This window comes from Cyprinus carpio, chromosome A17 (assembly GCF_018340385.1).
Source record: "Cyprinus carpio isolate SPL01 chromosome A17, ASM1834038v1, whole genome shotgun sequence".
Taxonomy (NCBI): Eukaryota; Metazoa; Chordata; class Actinopteri; order Cypriniformes; family Cyprinidae; genus Cyprinus; species Cyprinus carpio.
In genome coordinates, this window is record NC_056588.1 from 3,739,255 (window position 1) to 3,763,992 (window position 24,738).

The 24,738-nt window shown below is 36.5% G+C and overlaps 1 protein-coding gene across 1 annotated transcript in view; it reads left to right on the forward strand.

Annotated features, from left to right (window-relative positions):
• Positions 1–24,738, forward strand: part of LOC109107518 (A-kinase anchor protein 6-like) — a 126,514-nt gene that overhangs the window by 93,910 nt on the left and 7,866 nt on the right. Inside the window, exons 13-15 of the mRNA XM_042773378.1 lie at positions 8,218–8,364; positions 13,238–13,492; positions 23,188–23,403. Of these exons, the coding sequence (XP_042629312.1) occupies positions 8,218–8,364; positions 13,238–13,492; positions 23,188–23,403 (618 nt within the window). The remainder of the gene's footprint in view (positions 1–8,217; positions 8,365–13,237; positions 13,493–23,187; positions 23,404–24,738) is intronic.

A 24,738-nucleotide genomic window follows, 5' to 3' on the forward strand; every position in this document is an offset into this window, starting at 1 on the left:
CTCTCTCTGTCTCTCTCTCTCACTCTCACTCACTCACTCACTTTTTCTCAGTCCCTGGCTTTTGATCCAAATATATCTCCATTATTATCACATCAGTCAAAAGCAGACGGCCAGTCCTGCCAAAAAAAAAAAAAAAAAAAAAATCCAGAATGAAAAGGCTCATTCTGCACTACAGATATAATTGGAATTAAATTATTAATGAGAGATACTTAAAAAAGATTGTTTTATGATTCGCTATTAGTGAATTTGCTATTCATTTTAATATTTGTCATTTGATTTATATGGGGATAATGCAATATAGGCCCCAATTAACAGTGCATGGCCTGTGTAATATGATTTTCGGTTAATGCAAATGGAATAAGCTAGAAGAAAGCAAGCGATTCGACTCCTCAAATGTAATTTTCTCGGCCAGTTCTGCCAATTTTAAATGACATTGTACATTTTAATTTTCCCTCTCTTTTTCAAAGGTTGCAAATTTATACTCATTGAGCCGAACTGCCATTAATTTACATGGAAAATTACTTGCAGAGTTGGAATATCTGTCACGTTCACACCTATTTACTTTTAAAAGCTCTGCCGATGGAGCAGGGTAAGAGGTAACTGGGAATTCTGACACTTTTCTAACTAACTTCTGTTTGTATTTGGTTAAAGTCACTAAATTGTCCAAAAATGTAAACTCACCTGGAGGAAAGAAAAATCATAAATGAGAAATAATATCTAAATTGTTTCTTCTAGGCAGCATTGACATTAGCACACTGAGACTTAAGGGAGTTTTTTTTTTTAAAAACATCTTAGATAAAGTTAATTTAAAGGGTTAGTCCACTCAAAATGTAATCATTATTCATTATCAATAGATAATTTATTCACTTAACTGTGTGACTGAATTTCTTCCGCTGATCACAAAAGACAACATTTTGAAAAATATGTTTTACAAAAATAAATCATGCAGTGAAAACCAATGATGTCTGGTGATGCGTCTATTTACATTCATGTAATGGACAGAAACAGTTAATAATATTAACTTTTCCTCAAAACAAGGACATTCATATGGGGTTAGAAGTACATAAAGGTATGAAAATGATGACTGAATGTTTTTGGTATCCCTTTAAGAGAAGCATCACTCCATCCAGATCTCACACCATCAATATTGTTGAATTGTTCAAAAGTCATAAATTACTCACTCTTGTGTTGTTTCCAAACCCATATGATTTTTTCCCCTACTTGAAACATTAAAGGAGATGTTTTGCATAATTTATGAGTGTTCTTTCTGTACACACAGCTTTCCGTACATTAAAAGTGAACAGTAATTTCAATAAATTCCAAAGCATCATAAAAATCCTAAAAAGGGAAGATTATCAGTCAGTGATGACTCAAATTACAGTCTGTTTCTAACATAAAACTTTCATTTGGTTTCATAAGCTGAAGAATATAAAGTAAACAGAGTCAAGCGGATTTTTATGGTGATTATTCTGTCGTTTTGTCATCTTGGCAGTCAAAATCTTCCACTTTCATTGCATGCAAAACAGTGGCTTGGACATTCTGCAAAATGTCTCCTTTTCCAAAGAGTTTGAGTGTGAATAAATGATGACAAGCCTTTGATTTTTGGGTGATCTTGCCCTTTAAGTCCCTGGAGCTCTCTGAGCAGTAAGTTTCCTGTGCTGTGAGCACAGTAGCTCTATGAATTCTGGCACCATCACTTTAGATTACAGCCAGGCTGAGCAGAGCTGAACAGATCTTAGGCCTCTCTCGGCTCTTAAAGCCCAGAGTTCTTGGCTGATTGCATTGTTTCCTATGTTTGTCTAGAGAAGAAAAATGCCACGCTCAGAGTAGAGAGGGATGGGGTGTGAGTATCTTTCCATGAGAACCCCTCCTCCCCGAACTCACAGCTGAGCTCCAGACCCCGGGCCCCGGATAAATAGTGGCTTTGTTCGCCGTTCAATGGCATTAGGCATGGGCTTCCTATGGGGGTCACTACCAATCCTTGTGAGGGGACAGAAGGGGAGGCTGAAAAAGAACAACACATCTAGACCATGAACTCCAAGCAGTTCGGAGGTAGAAAAACACTTTGACGTTATGAATCAGTAAGTGAACGGAAAAAAGAAATGTCCAGGGCATGTTTCTCCCTAAAACCAAATAGAAAATACATTTTAAAGAAATTATATTTTACATAAATCAAAGAAATGAAGCAATTTTATTCAATGTAAGATTTAAATTGATTTTTTTTTAATTGAATGAATTTTTTAATTAGTAATTAAGCACAAATCCCCACTCAAATTTTCGTTATCATATTGAAAAAATGAACAATAGTGCACTATTACTAATAATAGACAAAAAAATATATATTTACAGAAAAACCTAATTACGTTATATGTTTTGTTTTTTCAAAAATGTATTTATATTTATTCAATTTTTAAGTGAGTGTTTTTCACAATAAAAAACTATATATATATATATATATATATATATATATATATATATATATATTAAGCATGTATAATTTTTTTTATATTTTATAATATATTAATTATTTTATTATATAATTTTTTTTTTTATATAATATAATGTTTTTTTTATTGTGTACATTTATTTTAAATACTCCTATTATATATTATGTAATATATATATATATATATGTGTAGGCTGAAATGTGAACCTGAAATATGACCTGGAATTTTCTTTATGAGATTCATCCAAACAAAACATACTCACACAATTAGAGAGCCATAAGGAGAGTCCATACAGGCTTGTTCAGAGCTCTTTCTGTAAATCTCCAGGGCTAAAGGCCTGGCTGTTCTGTCTTAGCATTTGTACACATCAGTTGGACTGACCAGGCTTTTCTTTTTTCAATGGATCTTTTGAATCCCTCATTACCACTTTAGAAACTTGCGTAATGCATCTTCTTTAGCTCGGAGGGAGGAGAGAACGAATATTCTAAGCTATTTTATGCTCCATATTGTTTTGCAGATTGCATGCTATTATGTTGGTGTGAAAGAGAGTCCCATGGGTCGACATCTATGCGGTATCGTAACTAACATTTTTTTTTTCTGTTGCTCAACCTTTTCTTGTCATCGTGAACGATGGCATTGTCTGTGCAATTTGTTGCCACTCAATGCATTTTGACAATGTGAAGTGCATTTGGTGAAGGAACCTCCTGCCAGCTGAGGTCTGGAAAGGCTGGTGGAAACTCTCCTGGGTCCCTCGCTGACCCCATCGTGACTGCCCACCTTGTTCTTAACCAGAGAGAAGAGAGCCGGGCAGAAAAAAATAAAAGTGCTTGACTCAATACAAGCCTTCTATACCAGCTGTAAAATGGCTTATTCTTCTAGTCACCATGGTGACAATTAACAGTGTTTCAAGGACTTTTGTTCCCGGATGGTTTTGAACAGATCCCCCCCCCCCCCACTTTTTTTCGGCGCAAAGTGATTTTTCACGAAGGAGGAAAAGCAGCGTCTATTTTGCATAAACAGTAAGGAATCACATCCAAATGGAGGCTGCGCGTTTTCTCTTCCTTTTAAAGTAAATATGTAGCTTTTTACTTCCTGGTCTTTCAAGCCCGGCGCTCACACGTCTTTGAGAGCTTGGCTGGCGCTCCTCAGCTGCACTGGGTTTCCATCAATGGGCCTCTTCTGCGCGGTCTTCCTCCCCTATCCACTGCTTCCTCTGCGCCTCCCTCCCCGAGCAGCCGTCTAGAGCGAATTACAGACATCAAGGATGCTGGCAAGATATGAAAAGGCCTCAAACTGATTAAGTAATTATCAGTTTTCCCAGCTTCATTCAGCTCTGTATCACGAAAGCATATCAAATTCCATATTTTGTACCTCTGAGTCAATTTGTAACTCATCAGCTCCCAGTGTAGGTTTTCATGTGGCTGATGCATATTCAGTTTTTCTCAAATGGATTTCTTTCCTTCGTGCTAAACATCTAATACGGCAGCTACGGCGGATAATCGCAGAAGCCCAAAATTGACTTTTTTTTTTTTTTTTGCCCTTCGCAGATTAATTTCAGAGCAAAAGAAAGATGCTATTACTTCCTTTTTGATTTAGGGACAGTGCAGAATCCGTCATCGAGATGATGGCCCGTCGGGAGGCCGAGGGTGTCCTGTGAATTCTCATTTTGCCGGAGCCTGGCTTCTGATGTGTGAACGTTAGCATAAAATGATTTGAAAATGCCCCGTCTCTGCCTCTGTTCATGGAGTCTTACTTCTGTTGTCTCAACAAGTTACAAACTTTTAATTTAATGGATAAGATGAATCTGTGACACTGCATTAAGTGTGTTCATGTGTGGCTGCGTTTTTGCTGACATTTCCAGACTCACGTTCATTAATATGTGAGATAAATTAAACCTACAAGGGCTTGTTGATATTTCATCTATTTTGCCGCCATCTTTGCTCACACTATTGCCGTTATTAACAGTGCCTTACTGTTAGTAAAGCTGCCTGTTTTCATCGTTTGAGCTCGAGGGGTGTCTTGACATGTTGCTTAAGACTAGTGATGTGAACAAACCCCTAACCGTAAGTATTCAAATTCTGCTCATAACTCATCCTAAACTGTTCATCTAATAATTCTACAACTTGTTGAGGAGAGATGTGCTTTTTTTTCTTCTTTTAAATAATCAGACGGATTTTTATGTGGTGGATGATGAAATGCTTTCAGGACTTTTTTTCACACATTTTTGTTTAATGTTGAGACATGTTTTAATTCTTTTAGAAAAAAGTTGAATATTTGGTGTATATTTGTACTTTTTGGCACTTTTTGTTATTTTATTGTAAACAAAAATTAGATGCCCTTTTTATTAGGAGTAAAATTGTTAAAAATGAATGAATACAAAATACTGATGCAATTGTAAAGATATTTTGCCAAAAGATAAAAACTATGACTTAAATATATTTTTTTTTAAAAAACTGTAAAAAATTAACACTGAGCTTTTAATTTAATCAGTCATATTTACACAAATTAAGCCAGGTTTACTGTGAATTCTATAATCTGTATGATGTTGTGAGTAATATATATAATGGAGTGATATATATATATATAATATATATATAATATATATATATAACTATATGTGTGTATATATATATATATATATATATATATACATATATATATATACTCATATATATATATATATACATATATATATATACTCTTTTGGTTTGTTTTATTAGGATGAATAATTTTTTGGAGGAATGTTGAGATGAAAGTTGTGTTTTGGTTATTTATTGGGAAGCTTCACAAGGAGGTTAAGCCACAAACATTTATTGCCAAAGAAGCTGGCTGTTCACAGAGTGCTTTATCCAAGCATGTTAACAGAAAGTTGAGTGGAAGGAAAAAGTGTGGAAGAAAAAGATACACAACCAACCGAGAGTAACCGCAGCCTTATGAGGATTGTCAAGCAAATAGATTCAAGAATTTGAGTGAACTTCACAAGGAATGGACTGAGGCTGGGGTCAAGGCATCAAGAGCCACCACACACAGACGTGTCAAGGAATTTGGCTACAGTTTTCGTATTCCTCTTGTTAAGCCACTCCTGAACCACAGACAACGTCAGAGGCGTCTTACCTGGGCTTTTCAGATGAGAGCAAGTTTTGTATTTCATTTGGAAACAAGGTCCTAGAGTCTGGAGGAAGGGTGGAGAAGCTCATAGCCCAAGTTGCTTGAAGTCCAGTGTTAAGTTTCCACAGTCTGTGATGATTTGGGGTGCAATGTCATCTGCTGGTGTTGGTCCATTGTGTTTTTTTGAAAACTAAAGTCACTGCACCCGTTTACCAAGAAATCTTGGAGCACTTCATGTTTCCTTCTGCTGACCAGCTTTTTGAAGATGCTGATTTCATTTTCCAGCAGGATTTGGCACCTGCCCACACTGACAAAAGCACCAAAAGTTGGTTAAATGACCATGGTGTTGGTGTGCTTGACTGGCCAGCAAACTCACCAGACCTGAACCCCAGAGAGAATCTATGGAGTATTGTCAAGAGGAAAATGAGAATCAAGAGACCAAAAAATGCAGATGAGCTGAAGGCCACTGTCAAAGAAACCTGGGCTTCCATACCACCTCAGCAGTGCCACTAACTGATCATCAAACTGAATACGCCGAATTGAGGCAGTAATTAAAGCAAAAGGAGCCCCTACCAAGTATAGAGTACATGTACAGTAAATGAACATACTTTCCAGAAGGCCAACAATTTACTAAAAATTTTTTTTTTTATTGGTCTTATGAAGTATTCTAATTTGTTGAGATAATGAATTGGTGGGTTTTGTTAAATGTTAGCCAAAATCATCACAATTAAAAGAACCAAAGACTTAAACTACTTCTGTCTGTTTCACAATTTGAGTTGAATAACTGAAATAAATGAACTTTTCCAAGACATTCTAATTTATTGAGATGCATGCACTTGTATATGTGTGTTTGTGTGTGTGTGTGTGTGTGTGTGTGTGTGTGTGTGTGTGTGTGTGTGTGTGTGTGTGTGTGTGTGTTTATGTGTGTGTGTGTGTGTGTGTGTGTATAATATATACATTTATTGTCAAAAATATGGACAAACTATGTAGTTACCATAATGTTTATAAACCTTAAAGTGGATTGTGTGTTTGGTATGGTTTGAGAATTTTCTTTAGGAAAAAAAATAGTTATTGTAGTAAATTTGAGAAATATTTTTGTCAAAATACAAACACTATGAACAAAACAAAACAAAAACAATGACTTAAATTTAGTCAGTAAGTCATGTTCACATGTCATTAACATAATATTAGTCCGTTCCGTTTTACTATAGTAATATATATATATATATATATATATTATATATATATATATATATATCAAATAATATTTTGTTGATAGACATTGAAGTGGATGGCTTGTTTTTGGTATGATTTGCTCATTTTCATAAAATATATAAAATTTAAAATTTATAATTACTTTAATGAAGTTTATAAGTTGTGTACGAATGTGTCCTGTTGTGCACTGATAACCTGCTTTTAAAAACAAACTTTCATCAGTTTTTGTGCTCACCAGAATTAACAGAGCAATGCCGGAATCATGTATTTCTCTCACACCTCCACCTCAGTGGCATCCTTTGGCCCTGGAATATGTTTTTCTTCACCGTCAATTACACAGTTGACTATAAAGTTTTCAAGCCCAAGCTTCTTGGGTTAAGTATGCAAATCACCCTATTTAGGTTGCAACGGTGAAAGTGACTCAAGGGCCAAAAGTCAGCCATGCACGTAGCTAAGGTTAGCATGATGCTTCAGCTTCTCATCACTCCGGCATTCTAATTACTCAGGCTATCTTTCCCTCCGTCTGCGTTCTCCATCAATAACCTGCCATTTTTTTAAACCAATGAGAGGACTTAAAATCAATATTTGCTGTCAACAAACAAATTGTGTAATCCCCTTTACTTTAAAGAGGAGCGTCTTTAGTTTGGCGGCCACTATTAAAAACTGAAAGGGATGAATGATTTAAAAGGATGTGTGATACGTTCTCCATCAAAACAAACGACAGTGAAAAATGAACGCTGGCCAGATGACAGCAAGGAATGGGGGGAAAAACAGCACATTTAAATATTTAAATGTGCATCCGCCATAATGATAAATGACAACCGAAAACTAGAATCAAGCAGCTATTGATGCAGAAAATGAAATGGGTGGGGGGGGGTTGGAGGGCTCAGGGAGGGAGGAAGAGAGAAATTAACTGAAAAAGGTGTCGAATAGCATCACTTTCATCTTTTACTGTATGTTAGTCCAGCATTCAAACAGAAATGTCACAATTCTGCTCAACTAGTGTGCAAAGCGTGGAGAGACCTAATACAGTCAGTTATCCCATTAGACATGAGCTGAAGGGCTGATAATTGTTATCATACATGACCACTGATAAGAAATGTTTCTAAATAAATGTTTGTGAAATTAGAATGATTTCTTAAGGATCATGTGTCTCTGAAGACTGGGGTAATGATGCTGAAAATTCAGCTTTGCATCACAGGAATACATTTCATTTTTAAGATAAATGAAAACAGAAAGGAGTTATTTTAAATGGTCATATTTCATAATATCACTTATTTTATTGTATTTTTGACCAAATAAAGGCAACCTTATATACAAAATATGCAGGACTTTTCTAAAAGTGATTTAGTTGTACTTAAATAAGCTGTAATAAAACAGCAGAAGCCCATTCTTACAATGCTACTTGTGCTTTTCTCACCCTCTGACTGCTGATGTGTTTCTGCAGGGGAACAGTGTTGAGATGTCCATGTGGCTTCCTAAGAAGACGCAGCTTCTGGGTTGGTCTGAATCTCTGAAGAGGAGCGGCACTGAACTTCCTGCTGACTTTGACCAGCGGCTGACGGCCCTCAGGAGCAAATGGGATCAACTCGAGGTTGGTCTCTCTCTGTTCAGCCTACTCTATGAACATGACATGTTTTTTTGAATGCAACAAAGGAGTTACGAAACTTTAGAGTCTTGTTTGGGAAATCGCTATTAAAAACACAGAGCATCACATCAGTCAGGGGTCCCTTTGTGGAAAGAAAGTGCTTCCTCAAACACAGGTGAGTGTCACACCTTGAGACTGATCTCTCCTTGATCCAGAGCACCCCGCCGAGATGAGAGGAAGCGAAGATTTGGAGGAGAAAGAGACGCTGAGAAAGCAAGAAAAAGTTGGGAGAACATTGTGAGAATTAAAATGCAGCGTAAATACATCTTACAACACTTTTGTTTGAAAGCTTCCTTAGCTTCAAATTGATATATGTCAAAGTTACCCTGTTTTACTAAGGCTTTTTAGTGCTCTTTTGAACTACCATCAGACTTTCTCTCTGCAATGTTTCTGCTTAGTTACTTTAGCCTTTCTTCTATTTTAAGCCATTTACTTGTATAAACTACTTCCTTACTGGATAAAATGCAATTCATTCAGCATGTTAATCCAAAGTGGCTTTCATGCATACTCTGGGGAAAAGATTATATAAAAACAATTTTCACAAAAAAATTGTTAGTAAATTTAAACTATTATAAAGAAACTTTAAGCAACACATTGAACTGAATTGAATGTAACATTTTGAAGTAGAAAGACTGAAATAGGATTTTCTCCAATAATGTTTCTGTTGAAGAGATTGGGGATCAGAAAGATTTTGTAAGAAATGTCTTAAAAAATAAATTATTATATTCAGCGAGGAGAAATTACATTTGGGTCATTCCATGTCAAATCAACCAAATTTCAAAAACCTTTCCGGCTCAATTTTTTTGATATTGTTAATATTTTTCTGAAGAAAGATAAACATGTATAGTGATAAAAGTCAAACTATTAAATGTCATGGATGAATATTTACTGAGTAATCAACTATTTTATAGAGGGGGGTCAAAAAGGCCATTTTCATCTGAGATTCAAACCCAAATTACAGGGGGTAAAAATGACTTCAGGAAGATGACAGCATCATAATGTTATTTTTTCACCGAGATTGGTAAATCTGTTGACTTATGCAATCTTTGTTGCATTATGTGCCGATGGTGACCATTCAAAAATAGGGAAAGAGCACTTTGCAAGTTTTTATCCAAAGTTTCCATGCCTGTAACTCAAGAAATATTAGAGATATCTTGATGCCCTTTCAGATACTGGCTCCTAAAAAACTTTAGTTTCCACTTTATTTTAAGGTGTCCTTGTTATAGTGTAATTATACATTTAAGTACTGAGTAATATTAATTAACTACATGTACTTACTATATGGTAAGGGTTAGGATTAGGGTTTTTGCTTAGTGTTACTTGCATGCAATTTTGCATAATTAATTGTTATTATAATAGTAATTACATGTAATGTGTAACAAGGACACCTTAAAATAAAGTGTTACCAAACTTTCCTTTTGGCATCTTAATTTAGGGCAAGTAATTTATTTTTGATTGGCTCAAGTTAAAAAATATAGATGTGAATCATTACCCTACATTTTTTTAATGTGATGAATGAAATTTTTTATTCAGTGCTCTATAAAAAAATATGCATAGAACATATCTGTCTGAGTGCTAAAAAGCTGACTAACCTTCTTAACTAGCTTAGACCATCTAATGATCATAAATGACCAGCTTCTTCATCAGAATCTACTATTAGCAGCATTTTTCAGCTAGACGATCATAAGTTTTACTATTTCTATAAAGGTAAAATTTCACAGCTCTTGTCAGTGGTATGATGCTAAATAATTTATCTTCACTAATAAAGAGTAAACACATACACCCACATGGATATGCATCTGCAATGCTCCTCAAGATTAGCATAACAGCCTTTGATCTGAAACACTAATTTTTTTGGAGAGTTTCGAAGTGTCAAACAACTCACATCTTCCCTCCCTGTCGCAATCAAGCGTTAATTAGAATTATCCAGAAAAGGAATATTCACCGGCACTTGGCCGCGGCAAACTTTCTGACTGGCGTGAACGTGCGCGATGAGTGGCGTCTCGTTAGGGTGCGTACGACAGGAATAAAGCGTCAGCAGTGCGGAGAGTTCAATCTGAGCGCCGCTGCTCCCTGCACCGCGCATTATGCCGTCTCAATTGCATATTAAACAAGCCTATCAAGTCAGCCATTGGCATCTGCTGTGCTGACACAAATTGTGAATTAAATGAAATTGATGTCCCCTGTCGTATATATTTATGAAGACAGACCATTCTCTGAAGTATACTGCTTATGAAGAATTTATGATTGCAAACTGTTCCCGAACAAAATAAAGTGGCAATAAATTCCTGTTTTTGTGCCGCGTGACCCTCCAAGGGCATTGACTTCACCTCCCACCGAGACATTTGTTACTCAGAGAAAACAATGGCTGTATCTGGATTCCACTGATGCCCGTCAAATCATCTGTATTCAGATGAGTGGTAAGGACAGAGAAGTAAAAGGAGAGAGAGATTCCAATAAAGCTATCTGAACTGAACTGAATTGAATTGAAGGAGAGAGGGATAAACACCGGCAGTAGAGAGATTCTGCTCTCTGTCCATGAAACTGGACTTTTGGGGCCTGATTGAATTAAATGGGTTGTATTCCACACTTTTGTAGCACTTTTAATGACATTTTCCATCATCTCTATGACTCTCTGAATTAAACAGACTGTTTTTGTTACTGTATCTATATACTTTTATATGTAAATTGCTATTTATGATGTCGTTCATTAGGGTTCTTTCCAAGGGTTTCTTGCCATAAATGTTTTATGACCTTAAAGTATGTCTAAATGTTGTAAACAGTTGTGTGCTTCATATTTTTTGTCGAAACTTTTATCATACTTTTTTTTTTTTCTTCATTCTATGAAGAGCGTTTGTTTAATATAGTTGTCTTTTGTAACATTATAAATGTGTTTATTGTCACTTTTGATTGATCTAAAGCATCCTTGCTGAATAAAAGTAATTTCTTTCAAACAAAAAAAATAAATAAAAAATGCAAACTTGTGTTTGGGTGCGATTTTATCCACCAGAAGCTAATTGTATGGTAAAAAGTGCCCCTGTAAAAATAAAGACAGGCATTTCACCCTGTTTTGTGACAAAAAGAGCACTTTTGCATACTCTATGACCTCTAATGTCTCATAAAATCACTACGAGGTCTGGTTTTGTCTCAGTCGGCCCAGCAGAAAACCTCAATATTTGTTTTCAGCCATTTTCACATTAAAGCTAAAATGTCCTCTGTCACTGAGTCTAGCCCTCCGTTTTCTTTGCTATTAACACTGTGCTGACAGGGGAGGAACACAGATGTGTTAATAAAGGCCCAATCATGGGGGAGAAGCTCAGGCTGGATGCGTGCGGCCAAACCCTGAGAACTTAATTGATGCCGCATGCTGAAATAGCCACTTCATTGCAGTGTCATAATCACATCTGTTTCCATTCCAGCTTCTCAACACACGGATCACATAAAGGAAAGGACAATTACAGCAGCCAGTGTGTGTATTAATTGGATAATGGTGTGTATTGTGCTTGCAATTGCCATCTCAGTATACAAGGTTCAACCTGTCTCTAAAAAGTGTGATTGCCAGGCAGGTGGGAATACACACAAAGAAACAGTGGTGCACAAACACACACACTCGTGCACAGGCAGACTGCAGCTCAGCATGGTTCTCGCTTCTCTTGCTGTCACTCGGGGAAAATTGTTCAGCAGAGCCCATTTCTGAAATCATCTGTGTGTTTTTTGCGGCTGATTGTTTGCTATTCAACAAACATTTGAATGTTGCTCTAAAATGCCACTTTGTGCGATGAGATTTTAACCCCTTCAGTCTCATCAGATGAAACAGCCTGTTATCAGATACTTCAGGCATAAAGCAGCCGTGTGGAAATGGCAGTCATCACCACATCTCACTTCTTAATTAAACACGTAATAGGGGTTAATTGCTGTTTAAGTGTATAGCAGTTCCATAGATTTCAGTTAGCCTAATGCACGAATGCATTTTGTCTTTAATGTGTTTGTATGTTTTGTGGGTCAGCATTTACTGTATGAATATTTATCATCGTTTAAATGTGTTTGTGAAAAGAACATAGTAAAATCATGGACCTCAAAGTCTTCTATAAAATCTGTTAATAGTTGTAAGCACTCTAACATTACTACTAACATTTTATTTGATTTTTATTTTATTGCATTTTTTTATTTTTATTAGATTTTTTATTTTGTTTTATTTGACGGTTTTATTTTAATTTTTTGGGTTGTTTTATTGTTTTTCATATTTTTAATTTATATTGTTAATATATTTAATTTTATATTTTTTGTTTAATTGTTTTTTTAATTATTATTTTATTGATTTATACTTTTTATATATTTCATCATATTTAGTCATATTTAATATTTAAATCTTTCATTTTATAAATATTTTTTATTTTAGTTGTTTTTAGTGTTTTGTTTGTTATATTGTTTAATATATTTAAGTATATTTTTGTTTAATTGTTTTTTATTTTATTATTTTTATTATTTTATGGCTTTATGCTTTTTGTATTTTTATATACTTTGTAATATTTAATATTTAAATAATATTTAATTTGATATATATTTTTATTTAGTTGTTTTTAGTTTTATTTATTTATTTTGTATCATACTGTTTTTATATGTATACCTCCTCAGAACTTTATTGAACTAAGACCCCTATAGATTGCGTCTGAATCTATACTATTTTCATCAAAGTGCCATTTTCACGACAATTGGTGTTACTATAGTAAAACTATGGTAAATTGGGATATCCAGTCATGTTTGTTTTTTGTTTGTCTTTATGGACTCTTGTGTGATATCTCTGTTTGTGTCCAATCAGAAAATCCTGGCGGAGCATGTGGAGCCCAGTGTGGGCCAGCGGAGTCAGCGTGAACTTCTGTCTCCAGACACCAATAGGATGGTGACCCAGCTGGAGAGCCGGATAAAGGAGTTAAAGAGCTGGCTCAGAGACACTGAGCTCTTCATCTTCAATCTGAATCTCAGACCAGACGCACAACAATGTGAGAGCGGCACTCAAGATGCTGATGACCCACAACACGACCCGCAGGACACCAAACAGCTGCAGCACTTCAAGGTGGGTATGAAGAGCTGTGTGTCTATCTAGAGTTTGTCATCTTAGCAAATACAGTGAACTGCTGGCCTGTTGTACTACAGGTTCAGATCATCAGGAGTAGCTTGGTATTAAAACTGCCATTACTGCTCCACTAGTCACCAAATGGAATTGCAAAAATGATAACTGTTCTCAAGTTTCAAATTTTCTCTGGGTTTTAACTGAAATAATGGGACTTTGAGTCAGTTCACTAAGACAATTTGAAAACAAAACAAATATGTGTGCATATTAATTATACTATCTTTAAATTAAGTTACACATATTGTTATTAAATTACATTTACAGCCCACAGCTTTACTGTTTTTAAATCCGATCCACAGAATTCTATTCCATTCCATAATTCTAAATTCTGCAGCCATCTGAGTCGACATCAGCTATTGAAAAACTAATATTGGTCAACCACAAATGATCAGCAGCTAGCATAACACCTGTAAGCCTGCAGCTGTTCATTATTCATCATAAAGTGTGCTAACACTTTCAGACTTTGCACCGTAATGCACGCTTAAACTAGAATACATGACGGCATCATGTCAGGTAGTGTTTAGCATGTACACAGAAATTAAATGCTTAGTCAAACTGCAGAGCGCTCTCTAAAAAAACCTGCTTCACTTGAGCCGTGCTCCTTTAATAAATGCAGGGCAAAAAGCACGCATTAAATCCCCTGGCTGAAAATCTATATGAAATAATTATTTGAGTTAAAATCCTGAGAAACAGCTTGGAGTATTAATCAAGACGTGTCAAAACACAGGTAGCGAGGCTGATTACATCCACCTGCTGAGTGACAAACATAAGTGAGGAAAAGCACTAAATATACACAGGGCTAAATGATCAGAAGGGGAAGTAAGGCTGGCTTTCTCTTTTGATCAAATGACACGCAGCTCAAAAGGCTCCCATTGATTTCTCAGGGAAAGTCTGGAGAAAATAATAATACAATGATTGTAAATGTTTGTAAGTATGATTTTTATGGACTGCCATTGCACTAAAAGGGAAGAATGAAAAATAAAAAAGATAAAATAATAATAATAATTATTATTATTATTATTATTATTATTTAGCATTAGAGTTTGTGTGTTGTGGGTGTTTTAGTTTTGTTGAGGGGCTGTTAGTCATTGTAACACTGTTTTTTTGTGGCTGACTCCTATAATTGTACACTGACATGTTATTTGTGTGTGCTGACAGTTGTTTACTATGTCAGAAAGGGTCAGAGGTTTGAGATTGCCCCAGAAACTCGGCGTTTAGCAATTTGGATAATTTCAACCCAGATTATCGTGGTTTAATTGAACCTCAGTTTATCCATGTTCTGTCTTGTGTCCATGTTCGGCTGGAGCTGCTGGAATGTGTGTCTGTTCAGTGTAGATCCCTGATGCCAATAAAGGCTTGAAATATGTGTTAAAGGAGAGATAGTGAGATACTTCGTTATGAGTAACAGGTATGGTCACCCTTTAAAATGTCATCATAAAAAAGTCCATCTTCCACTGAATAAAAAGCATTAAGTTCTTTACTTGCTAGGGGGGAGTGGAGACGTCTAAAATTAGACTCTATTGTATCTTAACCTTCTCTGGTCAGACGGTTCAGAGTGGTTGGCTGCCAATTTCACTTCTTTCATTAATAACTGTCTTCCCTTTAATAGTGTGCCTTCATGATATTAAAACCCGAGGGTTGGACATTTCCTGTCAGGGAGAGATGATGGGAACCGCATGCCAACTTTGGTCACTAGTTAACAATTGTTTTACCTACAGAGCCTGTTGTATCCTGAGCTGGAAATCTGCAGATTTGTTATCTCTATTAATAGAAGCTCTGTTTCAAAACCTAGTGAGCTTCATACCTAGATGACATTTAAAGGGGTCATATGATGCTGCTAAAAAGAACATTATTTTGTGTATTTGGTGTAATGAAATGTGCTTATGCGGTTTAAGGTAAAAATTATTATTTTTTAAATTATTTTCCACATACTGTACATTATTGTTTCTCCTCTATGCCCCGCCTTCTGAAACACGTAGATTTTCACAAGGCTCATCTCTCTGAAAAACAAGGTGTGCTGTGATTGGCCGAATGCCTCAAGCATGAGACGGAAATGTTTAGGCCTAGAGTGAGCTGCGGCCGGCTTGAATGAGCAGAGGCGTGCGGCTTAAGAACGGTGCAGCAGGTGGATTCTACGAAGGAGTGTACCTTGGTACATGTGACGACCCTGGGCTGGATGCCGCTTCGTCCACGGTGAAAGCCGATTCAGCGAAACACAATGCAAAGTTGATGTATTTCTTCAGTGACCAGCACGGATCAGCACCAGGCATGACAAAAAGCATATCGTCCTCTTTCGGAAGGCCAAACAAAATAGTTTCGCTTTCACAGTGAAACACACAGCGTCTATACGACATGGCAGCAGCGGCAACAACATCTGGGCGGCATTATGCAAATCTTCCCACAGAGTGACATAGAGATGTGGGGGTGTGTTAGAACGAGCCGTTTCAGGGGGGCGTGGATGAGTCTCAACTTTTATAAAGAATATCTCTTTGGATTTGAGACTTTAGTCTTTGCAACTTCACAGATCTTCTTTATTCACCAAGAGCTTGTAACCCTCCAAAGAGAAAGGGAAAATTACATCATATGACCCCTTTAAGGCATCAGGGAGGAACGTTATGCTTTCTTATATCTGATATATTGTAAATAAGGTGAGCTTTTTACTACTGTTCAAAAAAGAAGAAATTAGTTCTTTTATTTAGCAAGAATGCATTACATTTTTCAAAAGTGGCAGTAAAGATATTTATAATTTTTCTAAAGATCTCTATTTCAAGCATATTAAAATGAAGGATCATTTGACACTGAAGACTGGTGTAATGATGCTGAACATTCAGCTTTGAATCACAGAAATAAATTACATTTTAAAATATATTATAATAGAAAACAATTATTTTTAATTATAATGATATTTAACAATATTTATGTATTTATTATAAACAATTATCTCACTTGCATCCACAATTTTGAATGAATTTTCCTAAAGGACAATTTTTATCCATCCTAGGTTTCACTGTGAATACTTCCTTAGGAAAATTCATTCAATATGGTGGATGCAAGTGAGAGAAATGTTTATAATAAATATACTAATTTAAATATCGAAAAGTAATGAAAATTAATTCAATGAAAATGTTGTTAAAAATTTGACTTTTACCTTTGTGCATGTGTTTTAATGTATTATGTTTTTAACAATGTTGTCTGTGAGGTGAAAAATCATCAATCTGATATATTTGAAAAATTATCACATCACAATAAAATCACATGATTTGAATAGTCACTACACCCGTACTAAACCTTCTTCTTTGTCTCAGCTATTATCGTCTGTTTTAGAGATCGCTTTGTCATTTCGAGCAGCACTGGGAGCCTTTTCAAAAACACCTCCAATTCTAAACCACGTTCCTATTAAAGGAATTTCACTGGAGAATTAGACTAAATGGAAGCCAGACTGAATATGTGCAGCAGCATTCGAGTCGGAGTCCATCTCCACATCTCTCCCCGGCACCTTTGATCAGCTCGCCGCAGCGTGGGGCCCCGGGGCCTAATCTTCCGGGCCCCGTCCGGCTGATTGAATGTGACGGTGCAGATATAATATCAATACTTTCTCCATGATTAGGGATAAGGAACTCCTGTTCTTTGGCAAGTGCTAACCGCATTAAGTCAGTTTTGGGACGGCTGCGCGAGAGCACCAAACGCAGAGTTAGCGTCTCATCAGCGAGTAATGGGGAGCAGACAGGTGACAGGCCTGTTCATTACACACACAATCGACTGGCCACACACACACTTGCGTTCATAGAGTCGTATTTTTCATTATACGTCCATGCCGCTTGCTTTCATTTACAGGCGTTAATGAGAAAATGTCCCCATTGATGGCAGCGTTATCACTTTGCTGCCATTTGTTTGCTTTAGCGCGGTAAAGACGACGTCTGCCGTTCGTAACACATTAGTCTCATTTTGAAACACTGTCAGTTTTCTGTCTTAGAGGAGGAAAATAATTAAAAATAAGTATTCTTTAACAACAAGCTTTGTGGAAGGTCACTGACAGCCCGACTCAAACCAATGCATTTCAGACTCGGCTAATTTAGATGTATTTGAAATAACGAACACGTCAAGTAGAATGCAAAACAGGATCCTTCATCGTGATCTTTTTTCCTGTATTATATGACTAGCGTCAGCCTGCTGACATCAAATTTCAGTTGGTTAGGTTTGGTTTTATTGTCTATCCACTCACTGCGGTACGATTTCTCTCTATTAGCGTGTCGCGGGAACGAGGCCTCGACTGACAGCCGTTGATGAAACTCGTGCCAGTTGGAGCCGAGGGGACGTGTCTGGGAACAAATGGCCGACATGAATTCGTTATACTCATTTGCGATAACAAGTGCTTGTGGTTTTAATTGACTTAATCAACAAATAGAATTAATCAGAGATTTCTAATGAATGGTAATTGATTGAATATCCACTGGGTCACTGTCGGAGATTTGGGGCTCCACTCCTCAATCTGGCCGAGATGAATTGAAAATGTTAAAATTGCAGTGGCTGTAAAGAGCGAGATGAAGTGTGCGCTCGTTTTCCCGGCGGAGAACGGGAAACAAATACCCCTGAAAACGAAAGAGCAGAGCCTGTCGTCTGGCTTTTTTTAATCCTCCGGAAAGCTCATCAGCACCGGTGCACGCGTCATTTAAACTCTTCTCGCGCTTAAGTCGCACCAAAAAAAATGTCAGAATATCATAAGGCTTAGGTTTTAATGAAATTAAGTGGGAGGGAGAGATGGGGAATTGGAGTTTAAAGGCTTTAGGCTGCATCTGGAAGGAGGCACAGTCTGTTCTCATTTTGTGCTGAATAAAGAGATAAGCAGTTTTTTGGAGGAACACTCTTGGGAGGTCTGTGTAATACACATGCATCTTCACGGCTCGGCTCTCCGCCTCAGTTGTGATTACAGACTCTGATAGCAAGAGACCTGTAGATTAATACTGTACACCAGATGGATTTAGCCACGCGATAACAGCCAGGGGAGTGAGACGAGAGAGAATAGTCGCACTGGCGATATGACGCCAGGCGGCTGATCCTCTGATAGCTTTATTAAAAAACACCTGATAGATGATGGGTCCGCAATCTTGTATGTTCTTACAGTGGATGGACAGCTGAAGGGTAGCTTTTTATGTTTTGTTTCACAAAATACTCCCCAGAGGCCGTTTTATTTCTCGGTTCTGAAGCGCAATGTGAAGTAGTCTCGCTTTGCCAGACTTTCAAACTGACGGCTGAAGGTCTGGAATCCATGGCAGCTTTCTTTGGCCAAGGCCCGCCCATGATGACTTTGAACGACATGTCTAACAACCAATCACAGTTTGTTTCGGGGTATGGAAGTGTCACCACAATAACAGACCGGTGCCATATGCATCAGACGTTCAGCTAACGGTCCGTGAGCATGACGTCTGAGGCTGAGACTAAATGTGAAGTGGACTGCCAAAAATTCTGTATTATTGTAGTGTGGAATTTTTAATATAGCTTTTTAATTCTTTGTTAATTTTTATTCTTTCGGTTTCACTCTATCATTGTTAGTTTCAGTTTATTTAGTTTTTATTAAATGTAATTTTTATACTTATTTTCTAGGCTGCCAGAGTTCATGTGTTAATTTGTACTATTGATTACATTTCTTTGTCAAATTTAGTGTTATTGATGTCTAGAGACATTTTTATTTGTAATGCAGGTTGGTTGTAAAAATTTTAAATATATCACACATCAAAATCTATTGTTTATAATTACTAATTACGTTAGTTAATTACATTCTGATTTATTTTTGTTACTTTGGCATGAAAATATATTTTACATTAGTAATTGTTTTTCCAAATCATTCAGTTTCCATTTTAGTTTTTGTTAATGATAATAATGCTGATTCTTCTACAAGGTCTGTAGTTTATTGGTCTAATTGTTGGTTATTTAAAATTGCTTACTGCATTTATTATAGTATTTTAGTCTCTGTTGTGCATTGGGCTTGAATGCAAATATGAATTCAGAAGTTTGAGTCAGAAACAGCAATATTTGACTATAGTAAGAGTCTGGAGTTTTAAACTGTTTTAATGTGGGAAGCAGCTCAGATCATTGGTTTTTGAGAGAATTTGATGAGAAATGTTTGTGTTTGTATGAAGATGTCTGCACATTAATGAGATCCATTTGATCTCATTGTTGTCTGGGAGAAACAATTGAGACCCTTCTCATTCATTTATGATTTTTCTTTCACAATATGCTGTTCTGTCAATCTCTGTCTACCTCTCTTGGTGTTTTGATATGTGACTGAGGCACCAGGGCCCACTGGCCCCCCGCCAGCGTTTCAGTCTCAGTGCTGGTTTGTGGGTCTGAAATGGAGTCATTGTGTGGACTCACATACTGGAGGAAGAGCAGCCTACTCACTACACCGTGTTTTTGGAAAAGCTTTTAGCAAATATTGGCGCACTATACTGCACTGTTCATCTTCCTCAATAAGACTCAGTCAGTTTATAAAACCCAGTAATGTAGAAACAGCATCATATTTCTGGTGATTTGGATGCCTGAAACCTAAATGTGCAATGTGTCTCACGTTTTGTGCTGTTTAATCGGAGGGGAGCTGATTGAACATTGTCACCTGTATTTTATCGACATATTTATCAACAGGGTGAAGTTAGAGGCTAGAGACTGAGTAGTAGCCTGAGACAGACAATTCAGCTATTAGATTAATGTGTGGTCCATATTGCAACTTACTCTGATGAAAATATGCTCACTTGGACTGGGAACCTTCTGACTGACATGTACTGTAAGTTGACTAACTTTTAGAATTTATTTCTCTTTTGAATTTATTTGTCTTTCAAGTAATGTTTCACAAATTCTGTCTCATTTCATTTTGAATTATATCCTATTAGCAAACAATTCTTAATGTGCTTTAAATGGGACATCAGATGCCCATTTTCCACAAGTTGGTATGATTCTTCAGGGTTTAAATGAAATGTCTGTAATATACTTTGGTTAAAATCCCTCAATGGTCGTGTAAAACAACACCCGTTTTACCTTGTCAAAAACCGCTCTGTTCACAGCGACTTGTTTTGGTGCATGTCTCTTTAAATGATAATGAGCTACTGCTCACCCCGCCCCTCTCTTCTGTATATGGCTCAGAGGTTGTCTTATTTCAGATAGCTAGCTAGCTACGTAGAAACCGGCTGATAAAACTAGATAAATGTACTGTATATGACATTAAGACATGATTTCATAGCTTGTCTGTTCAGTAAGAGTATATTTTTTCTTTTTGCACTGGCAGATTTTTGCATTTAACTTGTTTATACTTAAAACATGTACTAAAAATACGCTCGTATTAAAGAGACAATCTATAAAAACAAGTTTTAATATTTTATGCAGTGCTTCTTCTAAAGTAAATTCATCTTGTTTTAAGAATTTTTAGATGTTTTGGGTGTAAAATAAGATAAAATACTCTGTCTAGTCTAGGTGTGGAGAAGTCTTGCTAACTTGCAGATGCAGAATAAAATTGCCTATTTCACCTAGTTTTCCCAATTTTTTTTTTTTTTTTGTGTGCATGTATTGTAAGCTGACACTAGAGGCTGAACGACATCTACAAGTCTAACTTGTAAAATATTTGCATGTGTCTTCAAGAGTACCAGTACAGAGACAACTACATTTCCCAGACACCGTAAGCCATTAAAAAATAGTGTCCATTTGAGCGCCAGTTTTCCATCACCTCACACGTTTCTATCTGTCAAAGTTTCAACTTTTGTGCATGATAACTATGTCCGCTCCTCTGCCTCCTCTCCAGCACGCTGCCATTGCATTTTACAGTCTCATTACCTGTTTAAAAGACACGGGAGAGGGAAATATGCTAAAACAGAGGAGCGAAGCACTCCAGGAAAAATAAAATCCAATTTAAATGTAATGGTGAAATGTAATGGTGTTTAATATTTATTGAAAAATGTACAGAAAATGTAATGCCGTGCTTTTCGGGGCTGGTGGGATTTGCATAAATTGTTCTCTGAATGTTTTCGTCCCATAACGCACATGGAGTAGCACCATCTCTTCGCATAGCTGCCGCTGCATATTTAAAGGGGGTTTTGGTGCAGGTTAGAGAGTGTCAGAATACCTTCAGCCCCTCCAAAATGTGTGTATGTGGTCTGTCTTTGGGAGAGTCTATATGCTCTGGCGGTTTCATTAAACAAGTGTCATAGCTGGACACTGAAGCATGGGAGTGCAGCTTTGGCCTTTAAATATTTAATTCTGTCGTGTTTATGGGGAGAGGGGGGTGTGATTTACACGCTCCTGACAGGCTGAATTGTTGTGGAGACCTCATCAAGCGCACGGGAGTCTCTCTTTCTCTCTCAGTGTTATTCCATCTGTCTCTCTCTCTTCATTCACTATGTTCATTCATGCCACGGAAACTCTGAGTGGCTCTGAGGTGCAGTCAGTTCACATGCATGGCTAGCAATAAACCCTGTGTTGCAGTTGTGGCAAATGATGGAGAAAAGTTCATTAAAAGTTATTTTTATAGACTGTACTATATTTTTTGTAGCTCAGCTTTTTTGTGTGGCAAAGTGTTTTTTGCACCAACAGGTGTGGTGTTGTTAATCTCACTATTTTTGTTACTTTGTATTGTATATTAGACCTTATAATAAGTCTTATGTAACTGTTTTAGAATGTGTCTCTCTCCATTTTTCAAGTAACTCTAAGTCTGATTAATTTTAGTGATTTGTTTCATTTTAGTCAATTTGTTTGATTCTTTTTAATAAACATCAGTAATGTTCCTAGAAGTCCCTGAGCAGCATTCTGCATTATCTTTTTTAAGTATTTGGTAATATTATTATTATTATTTTTATTATTATTGAATTTCTGCATCATTAGTTCCAAACAAAATAAAAAAAAAATGTAAAAAAAGTTTCCCACAAAGAAATCTGATTCATTTTAGCAAACTGTTTCATTTGGACTGTTCGTGTCAGTGAACCAGCTCCAAAAAAAAAATGATTCACTGATTCAAGTCCCTTGCACAGCATAAATTTGGTCATTTTGTAGCAAAACTTACTTTTATCAATGTTTTTTTTTTAATATACATTTTTAGCACTGTTTTAGATTTATTAATTAGGTTTTTAATACAGCTTTTTATCAATGTTTATTTTTTGCATTCATGGATATCAATTAGTGTGTTTTTAAGATTTGTTTTATTAAGATCATTTTTGTATTCATTTTTATCAATTAGATTTTTATTGATTTTCTTAATCTTATTTATGTTTTAAACAGCTTTTAATGAATGTGTTTTTTTTTTTTGTATTCATTTCTATCAATTAGTGCTTTTAGTTTCATTTATTTTATTTTTTTTAATACAGCTTTTAATCAATGTTTTTTTTATATTCATTTCTGTCCTTTGGAGTTTAGTTTTATTATTTGGGTTTGTTCTAACTTGACTGTAGTTTTAACCTCTTTAAATAATTAGTAGCTTGGCAATCTGCAGTTTCAAATTCATGCTTTTAGAGTTAAGTCAAAGTAAAGCTTTCTTTCATAAAAAAAATAATAAAAAAATCTCTGCCACTAACATATGAACCCTGATGACAGGGATGTTGTAACCTGTTTACTAACACAGTCTATGAGTGCATGAGAGGACTGACCTGCTCCTGTCTCTGCAGGCTCTGTGTATGGAGGTGCGGGGCAGACGGAAGGGCATTTCCTCCGTGCTGAGGCTCTGTCAGAGGCTGCTGGATGGGCCTGAACATCAGAGCTCAGAGGCAGAGCGCCAGTCACTGCAGCTGCTGCAGGTCAACCTGGAGAGACGATGGGAGGCCATCGTCATGCAGGTCCTTCAGTGGCAGACCAGACTGAAACGCTCGCTGGGCAGAGACCAGGTCACATATGCTTTACACCACAGTTACAAGTAAACAAGATAACATACGTTGTGAATATAAACAGGGTGGTACATGCACAGGTAGTGCTGTCTTGATATCAACACTATGGGCGGTTTAATTTAGTATTTGTGGTGAAGTGGCATACTAGCATACTGTTTACTGCACACTGTGTACTGTATATTGTTTTAAAAAAGCAGTTGTGCACTCTTTTTGCATTATTTAGCTCCTAATTCACTAAAGGAATTATGCAAATCGATGCAAACAAGCTCAAAAAACACTATTTGCATGATGCAATTTCCCATCTTGCAAATACACACAAACACCTCTTTTAATTTAACAAATCGTTTTCCTCCTATTTTCCATAATGCAAAAAAATGTACAAAATGTACAGCACAGATAGTGTAAAGTGACATAATTGTTTAGTGAATTCACCTCAGTATGTGAACAGTATGCAATGATAAACAGTATCATTGGGGTGATTATATGTCCTCTTTTTCCCTGAACATGTCCTGGCTGGGATTTCTAAATTGTCTAAAATGTCAGTTTTTTTCGTTTTGTTTCCATACTTACTGAAGGTAATGATTGAAAAGTAGTATACTATGTTGTTGACATAGACCTTACAATGTTGGATGTTTAATTCAGAAAGTGTACATCCATCAATTCCTTAATGCAGTTTTTTGCAGTAATTTGTATAAAAATGTCTTAATCTTTGACAACCCATTTAAATATGTCAGCAAGGAGATGCTGCTTCCTAATGTACCCATTATAATTCTATATTTTATTGAACCCACTGAATAGGCATTTCAAAGATCTCCTTATATGTTGTTCTGCTCAAAGGAAGCTGTCCAGGACAATTTGTAAAGCAGAAATACTCTAGTTCCAATAATAAAGTGCAGCATCGCTGTAACAGTGCAATAAGAATGATCTATAAGGCAGGGAAAGTGGCCACATATTATTCTTGAATACACATGGTAAGAGGACAGTGGCTAGATGCGCTCCCCAGATACTCACTGTACTGTGAACTCAATCGATTACAGGTGCTGCCAGAAATAACTGACTGTTCTAAATGTATATTGAGTAACCCGTAGCAATGAAATAACTTGATCCTGTGTCTCCATCCTGCACTGAAAGGGAGGAAGTAGTCTCTTAAAGGACATAACATGTGCACATACTGTGTTCCCTGCAATATAAAAAGACTTCCCATCCTGAAAAACGGAACCCTTAACTGGTCTCTTATTGTATGTGTGGGACCGTTACAGTGCGTGTTAAACGGGGGAGTGGGCAGAGGGCTAGACTTTGCCTTTTGTCATGTAGATGTTGTGCATTCCTGCATGG